This window comes from Rhinolophus sinicus, linkage group LG03 (assembly GCF_036562045.2).
Source record: "Rhinolophus sinicus isolate RSC01 linkage group LG03, ASM3656204v1, whole genome shotgun sequence".
Taxonomy (NCBI): domain Eukaryota; kingdom Metazoa; phylum Chordata; class Mammalia; order Chiroptera; family Rhinolophidae; genus Rhinolophus; species Rhinolophus sinicus.
The window spans coordinates 78,530,884-78,554,186 of record NC_133753.1 but is presented as its reverse complement, the minus strand read 5'-3'; the positions used below and the strand labels follow the sequence as shown (position 1 = coordinate 78,554,186).

At 40.1% G+C, this 23,303-nt stretch overlaps 1 protein-coding gene and 1 non-coding gene across 2 annotated transcripts; one reads left to right on the top strand and one right to left on the bottom strand.

Moving 5' to 3' along the window:
• Positions 1-1,450: 1,450 nt before the first annotated feature.
• COCH (cochlin) lies at positions 1,451-13,066 on the bottom strand. Its single transcript, XM_019754525.2, has 12 exons — positions 12,995-13,066; positions 12,635-12,692; positions 12,493-12,546; positions 10,401-10,557; positions 9,670-9,803; positions 9,112-9,174; positions 8,919-8,963; positions 8,675-8,822; positions 5,941-6,044; positions 5,021-5,247; positions 4,332-4,848; positions 1,451-1,985 (listed from the first exon to the last, which is right to left on the bottom strand). Exons 2-12 carry the CDS (start codon positions 12,666-12,668, stop codon positions 1,810-1,812), a joined length of 1,659 nt encoding a protein of 552 aa, XP_019610084.1. The 5' UTR covers positions 12,669-12,692; positions 12,995-13,066; the 3' UTR covers positions 1,451-1,809.
• On the top strand, positions 6,963-7,036 carry TRNAV-AAC (transfer RNA valine (anticodon AAC)). The gene has a single exon. It is a non-coding gene; the product is annotated as a tRNA-Val (tRNA).
• Positions 13,067-23,303: the final 10,237 nt, after the last annotated feature.

Genomic DNA, 23,303 nt, shown 5'->3' with positions numbered 1-23,303 from the left:
CTAGTATATTTGAAATTTAGGCATGCCTACAAAAGTTTGATTATAATACATCTTTTTAAAAATCTCTTTACTCCTTTTTAGTTGTTAATTCTTGATCTTATGTTTACTAAAGTAATTGATAGTAACTTAATAAAGCGTTCATTACTGCTGTCATGCTCTTTTAAGTTAACATATTAGCTTCCCTGGTTACCTCAGATGCCTCAAAACTTCAGTCTTTTATAGAATTAAAGAAAAAGCATTTTAAAAAGGGCTACTGATTAGAGGGCTGTCTTCACTAAAGTTTAAATTTTTAAAGAGTGTGGTACTCTCAGCTGAGAATTTGTGGTCTATTGGAAAATCATGTTGAACCCATTTTAGTTGTTTAGTTATATGAAAATTGTTACATGAATTCATCATATTTGCCACTTTCTATGAGGGGTGGGGGGTTATCTTCCCATACTCCATTTTATCAAATTTTTATCTAGTATCAATGGCAATATCAGTTATGTCTCTCCGATACATAGTCCTTTCATTCCTTTTACACAAACTGTAAATTGTTAGGCTCAAAAGATTTACTGGTGTAGATATATTCAACCAGTTGCACCTTTTTCAGGTCAACTGGTTGTAAAACCATTCAGATAGCATCAGGGAGGTAGTGATGGGAGACAGGGTGTGCAGGTGGATGAGGGGGAGGACAGGTCCTGTTTTTAGAGAAGACAGGATGGGATGACGGAGCAACTCTACCTCAGAGGAGAGTTCTTGGTGAGGTAATGATAATTAATAGAATTCTGATCACTTCTTAGGAACCAACTTCACGAGCATGTTTAACCAGAAGCATCTACTATTTAATCTGGTAGTGGCTGTGTATACTGCCTAGAACAATAGGCATTTCAATAAATTGAATGAAAGAAAAAAATCTTATTGCATGATTTTAAGGAAAAAAATCAGATTGGTCCTTCTGCATTAGTGAATATAGAAATTTTACCATGCCCTAGGGAGAGAGACTTTGAAAAATAAGACAGCTTAGAGTAATATTCACTAGTCGTTTTATTGCTTAGTCAAAAACTAATTTTTTTCCTGCATTTCTGTTTGAATATGTGCTTTTCTTTAAAGCTAAGTGTTTATAAGTGGTAAGTAAAAATTTAGCAACTTTTTTTTCAGTATATGGATGACTTAGAGTGCAAGTCAAATATATCTATACACATCAAAGGATATAGAAAAATACCAGACAGTTCTTTCTTGTTCAGTGTGATATTTCAGTTGTAAATTATTGTGAAAATACGCTACAAAACAAACCTGATTCCTAATTCTCTCCCATTTCATCCATAATTACAACATTTTTAGTACTAAATAACATCATTGTTGTTTGGTTTTAAGACAACATCTAGGGTCAAGATATTTATAATTGAACTAAGTTAAAGAGCTGTTTTCTATTTTCCTTATATAATACAGAATGATTAGAGAAGCAATGTTGCTTTTGGTCTAAATATCAGATTTTATTGAGCTATGCAATTTGCATATATATACATATACACATTTAATACGCATGTTAGAATAGAACTCTTAAGATTTCAATCCACAATATATCCTTTTTCCTGAGTTTCTAAGGGTCACGATTATGAAGCCTTAGCAGAGTGTTTTGAACAATTACATCTAAATTGTAATTAGAAGGTAGTAGCTTTAAATGAATGCTTATTTGCTTACAGCTGTTGCCATCTTTAATAGTTTTGTGTCAGATCCTAGTATGCTCTATAGTATTTCAGTATTAGGCGAATATAACATACATTATGTTCTCTTGCACTTTTTCTTTCAGTTGTCAAAATGTCATCATTATTGCTGGGATGCTACAAAATCACCACAAATGCCTCTGATGACATCGGGAACAAGTGCTTCTAATCCTGTGAACTCTTTTGTGAAGAAAGAATGTTCCTCCTTTGGTTTAGAGGCCATATCTTTCAGGTCATCCAGAGGTGCCCAAGCCACACCAACAGAGAAGATGGTGATACCTACAACGGAAATATTTTTAAGTGAATTAAAACCAAGTTCCAGCATACATATAAGATTACGTATACATATTTTTCATACATTAGTACATAGTTGCAGAGAAAACTGCCTAGTAATGTCTGAACTAAATCCCCTGTACCAAATTGTTAGGTAGGTTTCAACAGTTATTGTGATGAGCATGGTTAAACAGTTTGGTCAAAACCAGAAGCTTTGCCACCAGTGTAATTTACCACATTAACATAAATCATATCACTGATAAAAAATATTTGATACAGTTCCATACCCATTCATGATAGTAAGCTAGAAGAAAAAAGAAACAACCTGATAAACGATGTAAAAAAATCCAAAAACCTGCAGACATACTTAATGAAATGGTCAAAACTCCGTCTGAGATTGGCAGAGTACTGCCTGCTATCATCACCATATTATACTGGAGTCATATGCCGTTACAATAGAAAAAGAATGGCACAAAAGATGGGATGCATAAATGGTGCAAGTTTTCTAGGGCTGCTGCATTGTCTGGGAGAGTGGTGACTAGTCTGAATAGTAACTTTCTTCCATTTCCATCTATATGTTACATTGGCAAACTGACCAATAGAGATGATTAGTCTTTACCCAAAAGGCAAAAATATGGTGATAAAAACAGCCACAGAGAAATGTCTGTGAAGCTGGAATTTCTCTGTTACATTGAGACATTTCATCTGCCTTCCCTTGAACTACTACTAGAAGGCTTTTAACGCCAATGACACATTTTGGTCAGCGTGATAATTACATTAGTTTGATTCACTTCAGTCCCTATTGTAAAAGTAGTGGTTTAGTAGATTCTTAATGTAGACTATGATCTGTCTTCTGGGTGAAATTCCCATAACATTTTGAGTGTCTGAAATAGCTGCTTCCCTCCAAGTCTTCATCCCCCTCTAGTGGTATATGATGCTGAGTTGTGAATGCTTAAGATATAAAGAAAGCATGTTTAGATGGTGTAAAAGCTACTTGAAACAATTTTGACCACCAGCCAATCCCTCTCCCTGGCTAAAGAAAAAAAGTCAATTTCCCTCCCCGTCAGTTTTCCTCTTAATTCTGTATTCAAGCTGAGGTGGTTTAGCTCACACCCAGTATATAGTTGCAGTTTGAAAAATATATATATAGTTATGACAGCCCTGAAAGCATCCTCTATTTTCTAGCTTTTGATTGTTAACTTTTACTTCACTATCACTAAAGGTAATTTTCTTGAAAAGAGTATGACCAACCTCCTAAAGTTCAATTAATCACGTAGGAAAAATGTTTGAATTCACTTGAGCCTGAATCCAATCCTGTTAACCATAACAATTCAGTAAGCTATGTTTTTAAGAGGTGTGGTAGCAAACGGGTCTTCAACATAGGTTAGTTGCTGATGTTTAAAATAAGCAGATGTACAAAAATAAGCCAATGTATCATTTCAATTGCATGTATCAATTCTACTTAATAAAAACGATACTCCAATATTTAGAAAACTTTGTAAATGCATTAGAAGTGCTAATAACAAAAGGAAAAATGTTAAGTCATTAGGAAATAAATCGGGAAAATGAAGTGCAGAAGAGTGTATAAAAATGGAAGGCTTCTTCCCCCCTCCCAAGTTAGCATTTTTGTTTTTTAAATATTGGACTCCAATCACTCAGTTTTACGGCAGGCAAGGGAAGCTCTGCTTTTGGTTGACCTATTTCATCTCAGCAACACATGCTAATGTCTTCAGGAACTAGTGGCCTTTGCCAGAAGTAATACTAAGGTTGGGGTAAGGGAGAAAGAAAACCTTTTTACACCCTTTTATGACAGTGGTGTTTTCATTATCTCAAGAAGAAAAGACTAAAACGGAAGTTTAGATGGAATAGAATTAAAATCTTTATTCTTAACCTTACCATCTTAAGAAAACATATGCCAGACTGAAAACTACTAAATAGGGTAAGGTATCAAATAGGTTCATAGTAAATTACGATAAACTGTGATAGGGAATGGGGGGCGGATATATTCCAAGTTTGAGCCAAATGCAAGAACCTATAACATTTCCTTGACACATGACAGGGTTCTCCTGGTATCTCCCCCAGCCATACAGTGGTGAGGAGTGGGGGCTCAGTAAGACTGCCTGGGTTTGGATACTGGCCTAGCCACTACTGTATTTTGGGAAGTTTGTTTTCTTGTCTGTGGAATGAGATGAGTACAGCTGCCTTGACAATTAAATCAGTTGTTACGGGGAAGAGCTCTTAGAACATGACTGTGACACTAGGTGTTTGTTCAATAAAATAAATGCTTCAGTTTATATTTACTCCTAGTGTTCCCAGAAGCCCCTCTTCCCAGACCAAGGACAAGGACCGTACCTGCATCCTGTGCGGCAGCGGCAGGGCCAAGGACATCGTCATAGGACTGCCCGTCCGTGACAACGACCAGGAAGTTCTTGTTGGGGCTGTCCCTCACGGGACCAAACACGCTTCTCATGGTAAAGGCAATGGCCTCACCAGTAGCTGTTCCGCCACTCATATAGCGGATGTTGCTGATAACCTCGAGGATATTCTCTTTGACATTATAGTCATTGAAATTGAATTCTATGCGCTGATCATAGGTGAACTGTACAGCAGCGATTTTGGCACCAATGTCGGATACTTCAAACATTTTGACTATGTTGGCAGCAAATTGGAGCTCGAGCTGGAAATTACTCTCTCCCACACTGCTCGAGCCGTCAATTAGAAAGGCAATGTTCACCGAGTTGTAACAGGTCTTGCTGCACAGCATTTGCTCATGAGTGCAGAGCTTCTGTACCAGGGGCTTGACATATTTTGTGGTGCTAAACCAGTTGGGCATGTGGTAGGTGAAGAAGTCAGTGTTCCGACAGACAACCTAATGGGTGGCGGGGACACAAAAGATACCCAACGGGATCAAAAGCTGTTTCTTAAATGTTATAAAAGCATTAAGTCTTGAACGTTCAAACTTAGCCCAGATAAGGGCCAGTCAGCACTGAGGTCCAAAAGGGAATCAGTACCGTAACAGAAGACACCCCTCACCTCCTTACCTTGTCAATAAATGCAACATCCTTAACCATCCCCAGTTCCTCTGGGATAGGCTTGTTCACAGAAACTACAAATACATTAACACCAAACTCTCTAGCCACAATGCCTGCTTCCTCCACGTCATCAGAGGGCCAGCCATCAATCAATACCACCACCACTTTGGGGAGCCCTTTTCTCATTCCAGTCTCTGGTGTGAAGAATTTCTCGGCGGTATACTTCAAGGCTTTTCCTAGGTTTGAAAAAAGAAAGAAACTGGATCAGCACCACTGCTCAAATGACATTTCTATTTCCCTGTACCAGCTTGATGCCGCCTAGTTTAAGAATTTTATATAGAACCCGGTTCTATGATAGATGCATAAGATGGGAAAGGCAGGCCTATTTTTTGTCTTCACAACCCACATGACATACCCCATCCCCTCCCAGAAGCCTCCATTTCTTTCCCATACATCAATCAGTCAGAAACAACAGAAATGACTCCCACTCAGGTCCTTGCGCTGTGTATCTTGCCCCTTAGTGACTGGTCCCTCTAAGGACTCAGAACAAGAAGTCTCCCTAGAGGGTCCATCCATAGTGCTGCTCTAGTTCTTTCCATTGCCTCTGCATTCATTAGATAAGTCTGTTGGTCTTTGCTTCCTTTTAGCATTCCAAACAGGTACTGCTCTAAAGTGACATCTGCCTTATTCGATGGAAGGATTGTAAATCACAGTGCTTTATTATTTTTTAAATAAGACATATCAACCCTTTGGTATATTTTCCATTAGAAATTGAGTAGCTCAGATAATTAAGTACACACCTGCCCAACGTTTCAGTGCCAGGAGAAAGAGTTTCACATCTCCTTATATAAGAGTATAATATAGTTTAACATATCTGATCATTCCTAGCCCTCTCCTGTGTTACATCCCAGGTCCCAAAGTCTACTCACCTGTGTTGGAATTTCCCCCTCGAAAACCTACTTCCTTTATGGCAAGCAAAACATCTTTGGCTGATGTAAAGTTTTTCAAGTAAAATTCTATTTTGGGATGTTCACTAAGTGGAAAAATGAACAAAAAATGTTACCCCGGGAGAATTTGAAGAGAAAAACAATATTATACACCTTAAAAAAAAAACTTTAAATTGGACACTGCCCAACTTTCTTTCTTAATCCCACATTATATAGTCACCTAAGGCATTGCATTCCTACTTGAATTTTTAGGGGTCTTTCAGAAATATAACAAAAACAATTGCTACACATTGAAGGTTTATTATATTCTGAGTAATGTGTGAAATATGTGTAATTTCATTTGATTATAACTCTATAAGGTGAAAAGTATTATCCCTATCATATGAATGAAGAAACGGGCCCAGAGCATTTAGCTAAATGCCCATCAAAACACAGCCGCACTTTAAACTCAGATTTGTCTGATGCCAAAGTCCACGCCTAAACTGTAGGGTGCTCCTGAAACCAGGCTTGGCGCAGGGCACTGTGCTTAGTGGAAATCTGCAGAGTTGGGCGGCAGGTATTGGAAGGCAGCCTGGTGTGAGGCTAGGTATGCTCCAGCAGGGCACCCTGGCAGCACTGAACAGCCTGGGTCTGTTCACCCAGAAGAGGCAGTCGCAACGACACAAAGGCCAACAGTTTTAAAATGAGAAAAGTTATAAGGCAATGAATTACAAAGTATTACAATACTGAATTTTTCTTAAATGATACTGACATTTCCTAATCTTAAAATTACGTGTCTTGTAAGAGATTTGAGATTTTTCCATGTTTATTATTTATTGCCATATTTATTAAAAGAATTTCAGCTCACTTTTAGAAGGACTCTGTGTTCCTTAGAGACCATGTTGAGTAAAAACAGTTAAAGCACAATTTGTTGTGTTAAGTTTAGATAACTCAATATTTCATAAGTGCAAAATGGTAAGATCTTGGCATTATCATTTGCCATTAAGTCATGAATTTTGAGGGGTGGCTGGTTAGCTCAGTTGGTTAGAGCGTGGTGCTAACAACACCAAGGTTGCCGGTTCAATCCCTGCATGGGCCGCTGTGAGCTGTACCCTCCTTAAAAAAAAAAAAAAATGAGGTTCAAGTGTAGTAGCACTGATTGTATTTCTGCATACCCGAAGGTATGATTTCTATATACCTAGTGGAATGTTGGGTTGGGTCACAAAATCAGATTTCATATGTTGCTGACCTTTTCACATTTATGATTACTTTTTAACTATCCAAATTATGATTTACGAAATTTAGTCTTATTTTTGCATCTTTAATGATATATTCTGTTTTTCTGCTTAAATAGAAACATTTGATGTAGTTTATCTAGTCTAATGCTCTTTCTAAAATAGAAAAAACTATAAACCAGAAAGTTTAGAGAGAAGCTAGTCTTTGTATGAGTCTGCAAGGTAATACAGCTTTCATCTTGAAAAAATGATTGGGTAAAAATAGCAAAGAAAAAAATACAAAAAGAAAAGGACTAAGGGGAATTTTCCCTATGAGATGTTAAAATGTACAATAAAGAAAAAACACTACAATAATGAAAGCATTGTAGAAAAGATGTGAGAATTAGCAAGTGGACTAAAGAAACAGGCTTGCCTAAATTTGTAAACTTTATATCACAAATTAATGGATAAGAAACACATTTTTAAAAAGGTGTGGAACAAATGGTTAAATGATGTAGAACAACAAAGTTAAATTCTCACACCAAAAAAATTCTATCTAAATTAAGAACCAGTAATGGTGAGAAACACCCACACGTACAACTCTCCAGAAAGCAATTTAACTGTTTATTTCAGAAGCCTTAAAAGTGTCGAAACCCTTTGACACAATCTCACTCCTAGGAATCCAGCTACATCAGTGAAGGCACACAGATGACAGGAGGATGTTCCTCGCAGTGTGATGTGTAATGGTGAGGGAGTAATGGAAGGATGGCTAAATAATCATGCAAAGGAACATTATGAAACATCATTTTTTGAAGAATATTTGTGATAGGTGAAATGCTCAGAAAACTAAGGGCTAAAAACACAGAATATAAGACATTTCTATAGCCAGAGCTTTTGTAAAAGAAATACACTTATGTGTACAATCAAATATTTTCTTAAAATACTGAAAGGAAATAAGACAGTTTACAGTGATTATCTCAAGGGGGTATATTTAGGAAATTAGTTGTCTTTGTGTTTTATATATAAAAGGCTTTCAAACTTTTTACAATGAACATATTATAATCTTAAAAGCTACCAATAAATATTTTTAAATGAATACAAATTAAAAGATCAAACTTCAGATCTCCAATCAAGGGAATATGGAAAGAGCTGAAAAGAATAACAACAGAATAGAGAGGAGGAATAGACATATCACTGTTTCTTCCTTCAGTCAAGAGAAATTAGGAATTGAGCAGAGTAGGAGTGCAGAGGTAATTTGTATGAGCAACAAGGCCTTTCTGTCTACCTTCTGGTCCTCAAATAGCATCTAATTCTCTAAATCCCTTTATTCCAAAAAGAAAGCACTTAGACCTACCCAATCTGCTCAGGCAGTCTCAAATCCTGAATTTATAGTTTGGGAATCTAGATTGTTCACAACTCAGTATGCTTATATTGAACTGAAACTAATGTACCTACTAAAAGGACTGATCATTTGTCATCATTCAAAGCATCATTCAAGTTTCCCATCTCAACAAGTTTGGTACCTGGCTTGAACAACGCCCACATGTGGTCCTTCAGTTCCAATTCCCAACATTAGAGCCACTTTCCCAATAAAATTCTTCTGTAGATTAAATCGGCGCTGCCCAATATTAAAACTTCCATCGATCATAAATGCAATGTCTGCTTTACAGTCTGTGAACACCCAAACAAATCTTGTTAGCAGTTTCGAGAGGAGGGAGGGAAATAGGGAGGACTGTTATTTTCCCAAATGGATATCTGGACTCTTACCTTTATTGCCAGCTTTCTTGTCAGGTGTTTTCTTTTGTCGTTTACCTTAAACAAAGGAAGCATTTGGCATTAGCAAAAGGTAAATGGCTCCCTAGCAAGAAGCCCACATAGGGAAACTCCTGACAGGTAGTGTCATTCTTAAAAAGACGTTCCCAGTGCTGTGCCAGGCAACTATAGGTTCCATATTTCATACCTGTTGATGGACGTGCTGTGGACACTGCTTGTCCTGTGACTTCCTGGGCAGCACTTTTGCCTTCTGTTAAAATAAAGGGAAGGCTATTTTTATCCCTTCCTTCTTTATCATCAAAGCATAATGAATCTAATGTAGGGTCTTATAGGATGAGAAATGAAATGCAGTGATGGCAACCGCAGGAGTAAATGCTATATTCTGGTTTCAAAGAACCAAAATGGATTTTTATCTATTAGATATTTTAAAAAGATTGCCAAAAATGAATTCATATTCATTCACTCGTTGTTTTAAATTTAGTGTTACTTGGTAAATGCCAGGGCATTCAAGTTTCCATTGCCTTCCTGAGAGCAAGATTCTTCTTCCCCCATTTACCCAGGTTTTGCTTGAGTGGATCCTTGACCTGTTAAGTCCCCTGACTTTAACCCATAATTGACCCCTTCAGTTTTGATCACAGGTTTTTCTATCAAGGTCAAAGTGGTGGTGCTGAGAAAAGCAGAAAACTTTTTGGGGGGCAGTGGGAAGCAATATTTACACAAAAGTAAGAACAATGATTGTACCTACCTGTCACTGTGAAAGAAGTAGACCACCTGGAAAGCATTTGAGACTGAATGCCATTGGCCTCTACTGAGGAGTAGTTTTCTCGACCTGGTAGGCTGTAGATTCGCACAGGTCCCCCTGAGGTGCTGATGACTCCCCTGCAACACAAGAATAACAGCTGAGATTCTATCCACACTTTTCAGGGGCATCCAACTGACTTGTGCCATATTGCATCTATTGCTCTGATTAATCAAGAAAATAACTCAGCAGGAAAGCCATCTAAGGATGCTGCTAGCCTTTTAAAAAATTTGCTTACATGGGTAAAAAATCTGCCTGGGAAGATTGTTTTGTGCTGTTAAGCCTAAGTATTGATAAGAACACACCTGTAATATGTTTCCTCATCTGTCAGATGGAGTAAATCTGTACCTACCTACCTTGTACAGTTGCAGAGTTGTCATGGAAGTTAAAACAATAGCTGGCACATAGTAAAAACTCAGTAGTATGTTACATGATTAAGAATGTTTTAGAACCCCAGGAATCTAGCTATCAAGAAATAATGCAATTTGCCTTTAGTCAGAAAGCTTCCCTTGTGCAGCTAGCATTCAAGGATATTCAGGAAAAACTTAAAAATATATCCATATTATATGCCAAAACTGGCACCAAAAGAAAGAAAAGGTGGGAAATCCAGATGGCGAGGTAGAGATAGGAAATAATCACACTTGCATTTCCCTCTGCCTTGGCATGGTGAGGCTTACCTGTGGATAGCCGCACCGCATATGCTTGATACAGAAGCATATACTACGTTCCCAAACACGGAGAATTCCTCAAGAGAGCAGCCCCCTGGGCAGAGGACATCTGCTTTCTCTTTCCTGATGTCCAGGCCTCTGGTTAAGCATGTGATAGCGATGGGAACTGAAGAGTAAGGAGGGAATTCTTAAGACTCTTAGGGCAGTGATGGTAGGGAAACTAGGATATGAGATTGAAATTTTACTTCCCTGATTTCTACACTTCTAGTTAGGAATATTGACTGATGTACTGTTCCACACCATTCCAGCTTTTAGCAAGCCAAAAATCAGTTTTCCAATTTAATCTAGTCCTCAGCCACTATCAACTCTAATGGGATAATTTTCTGTTCTGATCAGTTTAAAGATACATAATGGGAACTCGATCAGAATTAGAAAATAACATTAGTCATTGACCATTTATTAATTCATTCCAGAAATATAAAAATCTCACTTCTGATGACAACTGTGTACATAGTTGCTGAGGTGCTGATATTACATCTGGGTTGCTCTTGTGAGGAACATTTTCATAGATACATCCTTTGCTTCAGAGGACCATTTATATCAGTTCTCCTCCAAAGGCAGTGCCTTTAAATCATAATTTAAGCAAACCAGTAAAAAGACTTCAACGTCATTTAGCTCAATCACTCATTTTACAGAATGAAAATTAAAGCCATGGGGTTAATTTGCCCAAGGTCACAGCCCAAGGAACATTCTACAACTCCTGCAGGACAGAAAACAGGGAAGTTAGTCCTTCAGAATGGAGCATTTTTATCTGAATTAAACCTGTTTATTTCTGCTCCAGATCTGTCCAGAGACCTCTATCAGGCAGTGAATGCATTTTTAGAAAGCACCGTTCATATTCTCAAGTTTTGCATGGTCAACCTGACTAACAAAGAATCAAAGTTTTTGATTCTACAAAAGATGTTAGGGGGAAACAAGCCCTTGGTAATATGAAACAAGATAACATAATACATGTTAATTCATCAATTTATTGTAAACATTCAATTGAGAATGTTATTCAATATTATTTTCTAGACACAGGAAATTATTTCAAACCTTTTTGAAACAGTGTTAATTAATAACAAACTTTTTCCAAAACAGAATAAAACTGTCTGGTCATATTGCCCAATTCAGTAGCCTTCGTCTAACAAGAATGTCTTCTAAGAGCCCCCTGTGTGGAGCTGTACCTTCCTATCTGTCCATGTCCGTGGAAGGGAAGGCAGGATGCCAGGTACAAGGTCAAGTCCTTAGCTCTGAAACACACTAGATTGCTGGGAAAACTAAAATTCTCACCAAAAACGGTAGCCTCATAGCTATGAGCCTCACACCTGTCATCAAACAGCCTTAATCCTTCTTCCCGTTTTCTGTGGCCATCACTGACTTTAGTGAAAGTGTGTGTGGGGGGCTGGGGTCTTACCCTCATTTCTCCTTTCAAGGAAAACGAAGGATAGATTTGGGAAAAAACTTTGACTTTTATGTTGTAGAAAACAAACCGAACCACACACCCATACTCGAACTTCTCCATGTGGAACAAACTTTAGACTCTCTCGAATGCTGCTTTTTATAGGGGTTACATCTAGAAACAGCCAGGGGGTCGAACAAGGTGGGACAATGATGTAAGCCTCTCTGCCTCTATCTCTCCGTCTTTCTGTCAGCTCTGACAGTCTGAAGTCGGGTCTGGAAGGCTTCTTTCTCCCTGTCCCCAAACGCTATGGAACACCCGGGACTAGTGAGTCCCCGGTGAGGCTCAACGAATACCCCTGTCTTGACCTTCGGCTGCCTTCGTGGATACCGGGATGTGGGTATGGACGCGGGCGGGGGGGGGGCGGGGGGTCCTTCTCTGCTCATTGGGAAGAACGTCCCCATCAGACCCCAGAGGCCCCCTCGCTTGGAAGAAATGTGTAAAGGAGTAGATCGGCTGTGGTTATGAATGGGGGTGCCCCCGGCAGCTGTTCCAACCTGCGCACTCTCCAGTCCAGCGGCTCCACCTGAGCGCGCTGCTACCTGCCGGCCCTAAGCCCCTCCCACCGCCTGCTTCCCCGACCAGGAACCCGCCACTCACCGGCTCCCTGGCTGCTCGCCGACACCGGCAGCAGCAGCAGCAGCAGACAGACACCTGCGAAGAGAGGACAGCACGAGGGCCAGCTCCAGCCTCTCCGCGGCTCGGCGCGAGGGGAAGCGGGCGGTGAGGGGCGCGTACCCACCGAGGCAGAGAGCGGGGATCCAGGCTGCAGCCATGGTAGTCGAGGGGGCTGCTCGGACCTGGGAGAGACGGAGAATAAGAAGGAGGCTCCTGGAGAACAGAAGTCCCTGCGTCCCCACTACACCCGCTCGCCGCCCCGCGGAGATCCTCCACCCCTCGGACACCCAGGAGCTAGCGCCCTCTCGATCTGGGGCGACGCTCCCGCGGCGGCAAATCGAGCCAAACCCAGAATCGATGTGCAACCCGGACCAGGGTGGTGGGTGCGATATGAAGATAGACAAGCTGGGAGCGACAGAGGAGAGACGCCGACAAGCAGGCTCAGAGACCCGCACGCCCGCGCCGGACGCCCAGGGCTCTACACCTGAGTTGGATCCGCCCTGTTGCGCCTGAGTGCGGAAAGCGGGGCTCCCGCGGCCGCTATAAAGGCTGGGCCGCGCGCATGAGCACTGTGCGGGGGGCACGCGGGGAGGGGGCCGGGAGCCGGTCCCCCGGGGCAGGGCGGCGGCGTCCGGCTCCACCCTCACCCCACCCCCCGCCGGGTGAGGCCCGCGCCCAGGCGCCACCCCCCCGCGGTGCGGGGCTCGGACACCTGGACGCCGCATCGGTCCCCGGGGGAGGCGCAAAGACCCAGGTCAGAGTCCCGGAGACCCTGCGGGAGCCGGCGTCAGGGATGTCGGGACGAGTGTGGCACAGTGGCGGGACCCACGCCTGCGGATGCGCGGGGTGAGACCGGAGCACACGGCGCTGTGCGCGCGAGCTGGACTGCGCTCTGGGCGGGTAGGTTGCCCGACGTGCCGCGACCGCGCGGGGCCGCCCTGCGGAGACGGCCTCACCCGGGCTGGGGACTGACGGTTCCCCTCGCTCAGTCCCCGACGGTGGGAGCTGCGGCCCTCCCCGGGAGCCCGGGCTCTGCCTCGGCCAAGGCGACTGAGGCAGCGCAGGGCCACCGCCCGCCCCGAGGCCTCGGGGCCCAGCAGGGCGACCAGGTGCACGCGGCCCTAGGGTAAAACTTCGCAACTTCGTGCCCCCGTGGAAACACTGTTCCTACTTCTAAAGTAAAACCAACCTAGGTTTGGTAAACGCATGCCCTGTGTTTGTTCGAAATCCTGTCGACTGATTGGTTACGCTGTGCACCTTAGGGATCCAACCTTCCGACTAAATTTCTGCTGGAATCGGATTTTCCCCAGCGGGCTCCGTTTACTGTAACGAGGAGGGCCACGTTTGTGAGGCGACCAAGACCCCTCATTACATTCGCCTGTTTTTCTTTTCTAGGTCAAGAAGGATTTCTGTTTGATCGCCTTTCCAAATTCCCAGACCCAGTGTCGTGATGGCACAGAATCTGAGATTTAGTAAATGTCCCCTTCCCGCCCCAATCCTGATAACATTTTACAGGTGGAAATGGGAAAAGAGCAGAACTCATGTGGGGTGTGACAGAATAATGACCTGCATGACTGACAGCTTAGACACCCAGACCCAGGAGAGGTGGCATGATAACTTTTTTCTTTAATGTTCTTTAGTCCAAAGAATAGGATTTTATTTAGAAAGAATAAACAATAATTTATATGCCGTAAAATCCATCTATTTTTAAGTGTACAATTCCATGATTTTTAGTGAGTTTACAGAGTTGTACAGCCATCACCACAATCCAATTTTAGAATGTTAACTGTCACTCCCAAAAGGATCCCCTCTGGCCATTGGCCGTCAATTACCTTTCCCACCCTCAGCCCTAAGCAACTCTAATCTACTTCCCAGCTCTATAGATTTGTCTTTTATGGCCATTTCATATAAATGGAATGATACAATATATGGCTTCTTTTACTGAGCATAAAATGCTTTTGAGGTTATCTATGTTGTAGCATGTATGAGTACTTACTTCCTTTTCATTGCTGAATAGTATTCCCGTACATTTTATATTAGGAAACCTAAACCACGGCCGCCTGGAAGCCAAATGTTGTAGTGGTCTTACAGCTATTTTCTCCATCTGGAATGAGCCAGTATTTGCACCAGGCAACCAGGGAGTGTCGATTTCATTCCCTTCACTACCTGAATATCTTATGGAGAGAAAGAAACAATAACAATTAAATATTTGTGGGCTGGGAGATTTTTGATTCTCATACTCATGGCTGCTTTAAAGATTTAATCCCTTCCATGATAGAGCGACCCTTCTCTTAGAAACCCATTAGTAATCTAGCCACCATCCCTGATATTTTCCTTGGGAGAAATTTCAAGCCTTTGGCGAAATTAAGCTATCTTTTTCATTATTGTTTATGGAATGTCCTCAATCAGGGTGGAATAACCACATCCAATTAGTCTGGACAAATTGTCATGATGCTATATAATTAGGGAGAATTCACATCCTGGGGGAAAAAATGCTACCACTCTACAAGGCAGCAGGCAGGTGTCCAAATAGCTGAAGAGGGGCGTGCTATTCAGAACTACAAGGAACAGCTTCTTGTGATGTAATTCCGCGGAGCCATTTGGCAGAGTCAAAACTATGCAGTTATTTCCATGATTGACCCTGAGTCTGTGAGTGTTATAAAAAATACAGGAAATACCTCATTGAGTTTCATGGTTATTTACCCAAAGACACATTTTAATTATTTTGTTTTGAAACATTTAAGAGAAGTTAGTCTTTATTTTTCTGCTCTGAAAGGTCAACCAAGGAGGGTGGGAATGGGAATGAGATTTCTCATTCTCACTTAGTTTGTACCTCGTGCTCACCAGTAAGTGTATTGAGGGAAAAAATACCTGAACTTAAAGAGGTAATTGCTTCTGCTGTGGATATACCTGCAAACGAGAGGAAAAGTCAAAGCAATCTGGGTACATTTGACTTAAAAGACAAATTGTTAAAATTATAGCTTTGTATTTAATTGGATACCATTTCAGGGCATTGTACTCCTCGAATGCCAGGTTAGTTTACTCTGCTTTAATTAAGTATATTTGATATTCAAATTTAGACAAACTCCCTGTAGAGCTGTAGATTCTGGACTGGACTGCGCAATGGAATCATCTGAGGAGCTTTAAAAAATACTGAAGCTTGAGTCCCACCCCAGAGAGTCTAATGTAATTGGTCTGGGATGGAGCCAATGCATGTTAAATCTCCAGGTGACTCTCATGTGCTGCCCAAGGTGCATAATACTTAGCTCAGTGTTAGAGATTAAGCTAATAATTCTAATTTTTCATTCTTTTTCAATCAAATTCCACTTTAAATGTGGCACTGTGTTCCCCTGATAAAACATGGAAGCATCTTCTGCCCTGGTGGTTGTTTAAAAACAATCCTTAACAGAAAGGTTGAAAACTGAATTTCAAAAGTAATTTTCCCTGAGTGTGCCATCTGGTCGTATTTCTAACTTTGTGCAGAATGGGCTGGCATTGGTAGGGGAGTGAGCTGCCTCTAAAACTGATACTCAAGGTGGCATCTTCAGGCTTCAGGATGCTGCTGAGAGCCCTAAAAAGTTTCTCAAGAATAGTATGGTTATCTGATTGGATGTGGCTCATTACTTACGTAGATAAGCTCTTACTTTAAAGGTCCCCTCTCTGTTCTATTTTTAGCTAATGCAATACATTCGGGTTTCCAGGCAGGAATTTCTGCCGTTCTCAGGAATTTTTTTGCTCTCCCATTCCCGAATCCTGAGGCAAGTTGGTCGGGAAAACTGGCTCCCTGAACCTAGTAATACTCACAATGGAAATAAATGTAGTACTCACAATGTGTCTCTTAGACATTTTCCCTATTTATTGCTAGGCTTTCCAGGTGGGAATTCCCACCCGTTCTTGGGAATTTTTTTTTGCTTTTCCGTTCCTGAATCCCGAGAAAATTTGGTTGGGAAATTGGGAAAATCGGCTCATTGAACCCAGGTGGTTGGTAGTATTGGCCATCACTTTGTGCAAACAATTCATCATGGAGAACAGAAAACAGTGTTATCTCAGGATTCAGGAACGGGAAAGCAAAAAAACTTCCTGAGACTGGGCGGGAATTCCCGCCTGGAAACCCTATAATAAATACGTAACTTGGTTTTATTTCAGTGACAGTGAACTGAAAGTGAATTTGTTTCCTTTTTGGAAGTATACATTTATTTTGCATTATCCCATAAATTTCTACGATTGGTTATAGAACATAATCAGTTTAGAAACTCCCATCACTGAAGTTATTTAATCCACAGTTATGTTTATTCTACGGCTAGTTTTCCTGATTCTTTTTTGTTGTTCACATCTAATATTAGGCAATATATATACATCTAACCTTTCAGTTTTTGATGATTTCTAGCAACGGAATAAATATCCACAGTCTCTGGGGAGTGAAAATATAAAAAGTTGTTTTAGAGCTAGCCCAGTGACCACTAGCAATCACGTTTTTTTTCTGGGCCTCAGTTTCCTTTCCTACAAAGTAAAGGGACCTTACACTGGCTACATTCTGTGATTGGGCAAATGCTCTCTGGGCTTCCAGGGATGTGCTGTTTCCCAGGGTTTGGAACGCTGGCTGTGCCAGCTGGCTCCCAGCTGTCCCAGGACCCATCCTTTTTTATGCAAGGTCTCTTTCTATTCATCCTCTCACTGAAAAATTATGGCCTGAATCATGTTTGCCCCTATTTAACAAAAAGTAATGGGGGTCACATTGCCACTGGAATGCCACTGGGACTTTCCTCCTAAGCAAGGAAGGCTGCAACAGGGAACATCAATTAATTCTACAACGCCCAGCACACATCCCATATAAGCTCCTCAAGGTCACAAATTTCTCTGTTCATCACGCTACCCCTAGTCCCCAGTGAAATAATAAGGTACTCAAGAAATATTTGCTGAATAAATGAATCAATCCCATTCTGTCTTGTGATTTGCTATCTTGTATTGATTTTTAAAAACTTTTTGTTTAGAACAGGTTTAGGCTTACAGAAAAATCAATAAATAGTAGAGTTCGTATACCCCACACCCAGTTTCCCCTACATTAGTATGGTACAGTTGTCACAATTAATGAACGAATACAGATAACATTATTATTAACTAAAGTGCACACTTTATTCAGATTCCCTTAGTTTTTACCTAATGTCCTTTTTCTGTTCCAGGGTCCTGTCCAGGATACCACATTACATTTATGTAGCACGTCTTCTTAGACTCCTCTCGGCTGTGACACTTTCTCAGATTTTCCTTATTTTGAAGACCTTGACAGTTTTGAAGAGTGCTGGTCAGGTATTTTGTACAATGTTCCTCGACTGGGATTTGTCTGATGCTTTTCCCATCATTGGACTGGGGTCATGAGTTTTCGGGAGGAGGATCATAGAGGTGAAATCACATTCTCATCACATCATGTCAAGGGTACATACTATCAACATGACATCACTGTTGAGGTTGACCTTGGTTACCTGGCTGAGGCAGTGTTTGCCAGATTTTTCTGTTGTGAAGTTGGTCTTTTGTTCCCCCTTTCCATGCTGCCCTCTTTGGAAAGACATCACTGTATGCAGCCCACACTTGAGGCATGGGAGGTTATGTTCAACCACCTGAGACCAGAGTAGCAACATAAATTATTGGGAATTCTTCTGTAGGGGAGATTAGTCTCTTCTCTCCTGTTTATTTATTTACTGTTTGTTTTTCATATGTGGTAATTCTTCTCAAAAAGGTTATATGTAAGCTCCTTGAAGGCAGGGACTGTTTCGTATTCTTCTCCGTTTTCCCAATGGCTTCCGCAATGCTTGGAGCACAGAAGGGGCGCTCAGTCACCACTGTAATGAATGGCCCATGGCTGCCTGTCCTGGGAGTTCTCTGATAAATCCTTCTTTCTCACTGTAAGATTTGGGCCAGGAAGTTGCCCCTTTGGCTCTTGGCAAAGGTGTAATCAAAAATACTACTAATAATAGCAATCCTGACACTGTGTCAAGCTCCTCATATACTACAGAAGATGCCAAAAACATGTATACACATTTTAAGAAAGGAAAAAACTATATTCAGATTGTAATACTTAATATATACCGATAACAAAAGATGAATACAAGTCACATTTGACGTCTGCAATTACAAGACATGCTCAAAGTGGTTACCATCAGCGTCCAGACACTTGTGATTACAGCAAACATTGTTCGGTAGACTTCTGTGTTGAGCATGTAAACTGTTCCAACACCACAGCAGAAGAAGCAGGACTTGTTGCTGTGCAGGCCTCCTGGATCTTCCCTTGTGCACATCACAAGGGAAGACACAGCACCATGCGTCTCAAACTTATCATGAATGCGTGCAGTTGTTAGGCGTGTTGGAGGTTCTGTTGCATATTCCCGCCTCCATTGTCTTTGCACTTCTACTTGAATTTCAAATACCACTTCAAAATGGTCTTGCACTCCTCGAATGACAACTGTGCTTCCGCCATTTTTTTTGTTCTGCCTGTCCCATGGTGACACTAGCATTCATTTGATTAACGCCATCTTTTGAGTGAACGTCATACTACACATTGCTACCATAATTCAATTCAACTTCGCAAAGTAATACATTGATAACATCTCTTAAAATGCGTACACATTTTTTTGGTACCTCCGGTATGTTCTCATAGAATTTTTGTAACATGTCATCCTAATTTTATAAGTGAAGATACTGATGCCGAGATCTATTAAAAGCCATGTCTCAGGCCACACTGTTAGAGGGCAGAGCCAGGATTCAAACACAGGTCTCTAATGCCCACTCTCTCACCCTCCTGGTTATATTGTATTTTGCCTCATCATGGCCGAATAAAGCCACAGGAAAGGTTTAAATAAATGCCAGAAGGTGAGGGAAATGACAAGGGCTAAGAGAATATGGAAAAAGAAGAAATAAATCTCTCAGTGGGAGTGGCTGCTGAGATCTTCCAGGTGTGTGGGGCCCTTAAGAATACCTGCTATGAAATTGGTACATCCTCAAGAGAAATACATAATTCATGGGTTGGCATAACAAGATAATTAGAAAATATTATTATGTATTCCAAACATAAATACACAGGTTCTGCTCATATTCTTAATATTTAGGTCAAACAAATTTCTAAAATATATTTATATGGAGCAAAAGCCTAATGTGATTCAGTTAGTTTGTAAGATAGGTGGACATTGGTGCTGATCCCAAATCTTTTTCTCCAGGGGTCCACTCTTGCAATGATTTCTATAATATACATATATATGGTGGGAGATGTGGTTGCTGTGTGGTGTGGTGGTTAAATGATAGTGACAGTGATGGTTCTCTGAAGTCATTGATTTAATAAACTTTGTTGAGCCATTAGGATCTGAAATAAAATATTTTGTACATGTAGTTCTGGGCAAGTCTATATTGATAGCGTGGCTAAAATGTGAAGCTCATATAACTTTCTCTAGTGGAGCAAAGAGTATAAGCTGAGTACAAAATGTTTCCAGATTATTATGTATAGCAAAGGCCAATTCCTTGTTACATGTTACTTTTAAAAAGCTGGGGGGCAAGAGAAACAGTTCTTTGAAATACGGCATAGAGACATTGAAGTATTTGATAAGGCTTAATTCCAACCCTACTTTTTCTAGTTTTACCATTCTGCTAAAAATTGTTGAAGACATTTTCACATTTTGTCAAATCTAAGCTGCCATAAAATATGACACATTATTATTAATGTAATTTTAAATAAGAAAAATGCTTCTGGGAAACTATGGTGATTATAAGATGCATGCCAATTTCAGAGATGTTAAAATGTGGATAAAATGTTCATGAATCACATATGTTATTACTAATTCTAAAGGATACATTTTCACAGTAAATGACTCAACTCATATAAAAAATATTTAAACTTTATAAAGGAAAGGGGGAACACATTAAAAAAAAACCCACAGTTGTAATTAAATACAGCTTTGAGTTTCCTGGAAGACTAGGCAAAAAGCAAAACAAAATTCATTATATTATTTTTTGAATGATTGAAAAGATTTATCCCCCTTGAAAGACAAACCTTTTTTCTGGAACTGAGTTATAAAAAGAATTGCTGATTTGAGCATGCAAGGTCTGACAAGTTCGCAAATTTGTTGCAACGATGTTACTAACCTTTTTTGCTATCAGAGGGATTATTCATTATGAATTTGTACCAACTAGACAAACAATTAACCAAGTTTACTGTTTGGAAGTGCTGAAAAGACTATGTGAAAAAGTTAGGCGATCTGAACTTTTTGCCATCACAACAACTTTTTGCATCACAACAATGCACCAGCTCACACAGCACTGTCTCCAAGGGAGTTTTAGCTTGTAAACAAATAACTGTATTGAAACACCCTCCCTACTCACCTGATCTGACTCCCAATGACTTCTTTCTTTACCCAAAGATAAAAGAAATATTGAAAGGAAGACATTTTGATGACATTCAGGCATCAAGGGTAATACAACGACAGCTCTGATGGTCATTCCTGAAAAAGAGTTCCCAAATTGCTTTGAAGGATGGACCAAGTGCTAGTGTCGGTGCATAGCTTCCCAAGGGGAGTACTTAGAAGGTGACTGTAGTGATAGTCAGCAATGAGGTATATAGCACTTTTTCTAGGATGAGTTCGCAAACCGAATTGTCCGGCTTATATGTAAAGAGCTCTAGGGAATGTCTTCAACAGTTTTAAAGAAGACATACAAACATTTTCATTTGACCATTTCTTCAACCTTTGACTGCAGAATGCATGACTGAAGTTTTGGCCAATATCTTTAGAAAGTTTAAAATGAAATTTATATAAATGGCTTAGACAACATTTCACACTAAAGAATAAGTTTAATAGGAGTGCTGTTACAAGTATGATAAACAGTGATGAGATTTTCTGAGCTTTCTATTACCCTGGAAAGCCACAACTATTTGAAATTTAATTGGTGCTGGAAATCACTTTCGTGGATAGCAGAAGAAAAGCACAAATGTCAGCTGTTTTTAGATTGAGCTGTTTAGATTGACCAAACCTAATTCAAATTATACATTAAGCCCAAGAATTGCATTTTGGGTTTTAGTTTTCTGCCTTTAAAAATAAAATTGTTATGGAAATTTTCAAACGTATGCAAAAGTAGACAAAATATTATATATAGTGAATGCTTTTTTATCTATTACCCAACTTGAACAGTGATCAATTTATAACCATTTCTGTTTCTTTCATGATTATTTTTAAGGAATCCCAGATATTATAATCTTTAATCTCTATTTCTCCAAGATAAGGACTCTCTTTTTAAGTATAACCAAATTAGTATTAATGTACTTAAAATTATTAATTCCTTAATATCATAGCTACTTAGGATTTACATTGCTTCAATTGTCAATCAAAATAAGGTTTTTACAATTGTAATTGTTTGATGTATCTTAAGTCTCTTTTGTTATATTTGTTTTCTCTTTTTCTTTAAAAACTTTTTTTATCTGTTTGCATTTTATTGGAAAAAAATTCAAGTCATTTTCTGTAGTTTTTTTATGGACTGTATTTTGCTGGTTGTATTTACACATTTGGGAGTTAGCTATAGAGGCTTGATCAGATTCAGGTAATTTTGTTGTTTGTGGTGGTGGTGGTGGTGGTGGTGGTGGTGGTGGTGGTGGTGGTGTGTGTGTGTGTGTTTACTACTTCATAGGTGGCAGTTTATACTTTGAAGCATCAGGGGGTATAAAATGTTTTCCTTTTGTGCTGTTATCTGCCATTACTAATCATTGTGTTGATTTATTAATTTATTGGTGTTTATAAAATGGTGATATTCTTAATTTTAGCATTCCTTCTTCATTTGTTACCTGGAATACTTCCAAAAAGAGAATCCTTTCATTTGGTTACCCTGAGGTATAAATCATATTGGAAGGGCAGGATAAATGTTTCATTTTTAACCTTTATTTACCAGTTCAAAATAATAGGTTGACAGGGATGGAGATGAGGGAGGAATGGGCAGTTGGTATTTAATGGGTCTGGAGTTTCAGTTGGTGAGGTTGAAAAAGTTTTAGAGGTGGTAATGGTTGTTCAACAATGTGAATGTACTTACGTCACTGAACTACACACTTACAAATGTTTAAGGTGCTGGGGCGGCCGGTTAGCTCAGTTGGTTAGAGCGTGGTGCTCTTAACAAGGTTGCCAGTTCGATCCGCACATGGGCCACTGTGAGCTGCGCCCTCCACAACTAGATTGAAACAACTACTTGACTTGGAGCTGATAAGTCCTGGGAAAACACACTTAAAATAAATAAAAGTTAAAAAAAATGTTTAAGATGGTAAATTTTATGCTATGTGTATTTTACAACAGTAAAAAAAACAACAAAAAAGTTGGTTCCATTGCATCTTCCAAAGGTGATTAAGTTTATTTGTTTGTTTTTAAGTATTATTATGAAATCCTGGATGCTAGCATAGTTGATATGTTTCGATCGGTTGGCAGTTATTGTCCTCCTTCCTGCTCCAATTGGCCCATTTTTGGTCTGTGAGACCATTTCTAGTTTGCTCCTGAGTCCCTTTTGACATTGACTCTAGCATTTGATAGCTTGATAGCTTCCTTCCTCTCTGTTATGACGAGGGGTTCCAAGCTCATCTTGGAAATTTCCTGCCCGAGACATGGAATTAGCTAGTTCTCCAAGGAACTCTGGTTCCTCTTAGTGGGAAATGGTATTTAGAGGTCATAATCTAGGTGCTAGGGATGCTCATTGACACTGAGCTGGTCATTGTTCTTAGGCCTTTTTAGTGGATGGAGCTAGCGATAATTTTCTTTTTCTATAAAATACATCAAATACATCAT

What these genes read in the sequence shown, in the direction of transcription:
- COCH (XM_019754525.2), bottom strand. Translation starts at nt 12,668, where the DNA reads ATGGCTGCAGCCTGGATCCCCGCTCTCTGCCTCG. An exon ending in TACTTCTTTCACAGTGACAG is followed by an intron (nt 9,175 to 9,669) that starts GTAGGTACAATC and finishes TTATTTTAACAG; the next exon opens with AAGGCAAAAGTGCTGCCCAG. An exon ending in CACAGCACGTCCATCAACAG is followed by an intron (nt 8,964 to 9,111) that starts GTATGAAATATG and finishes CCTTTGTTTAAG; the next exon opens with GTAAACGACAAAAGAAAACA.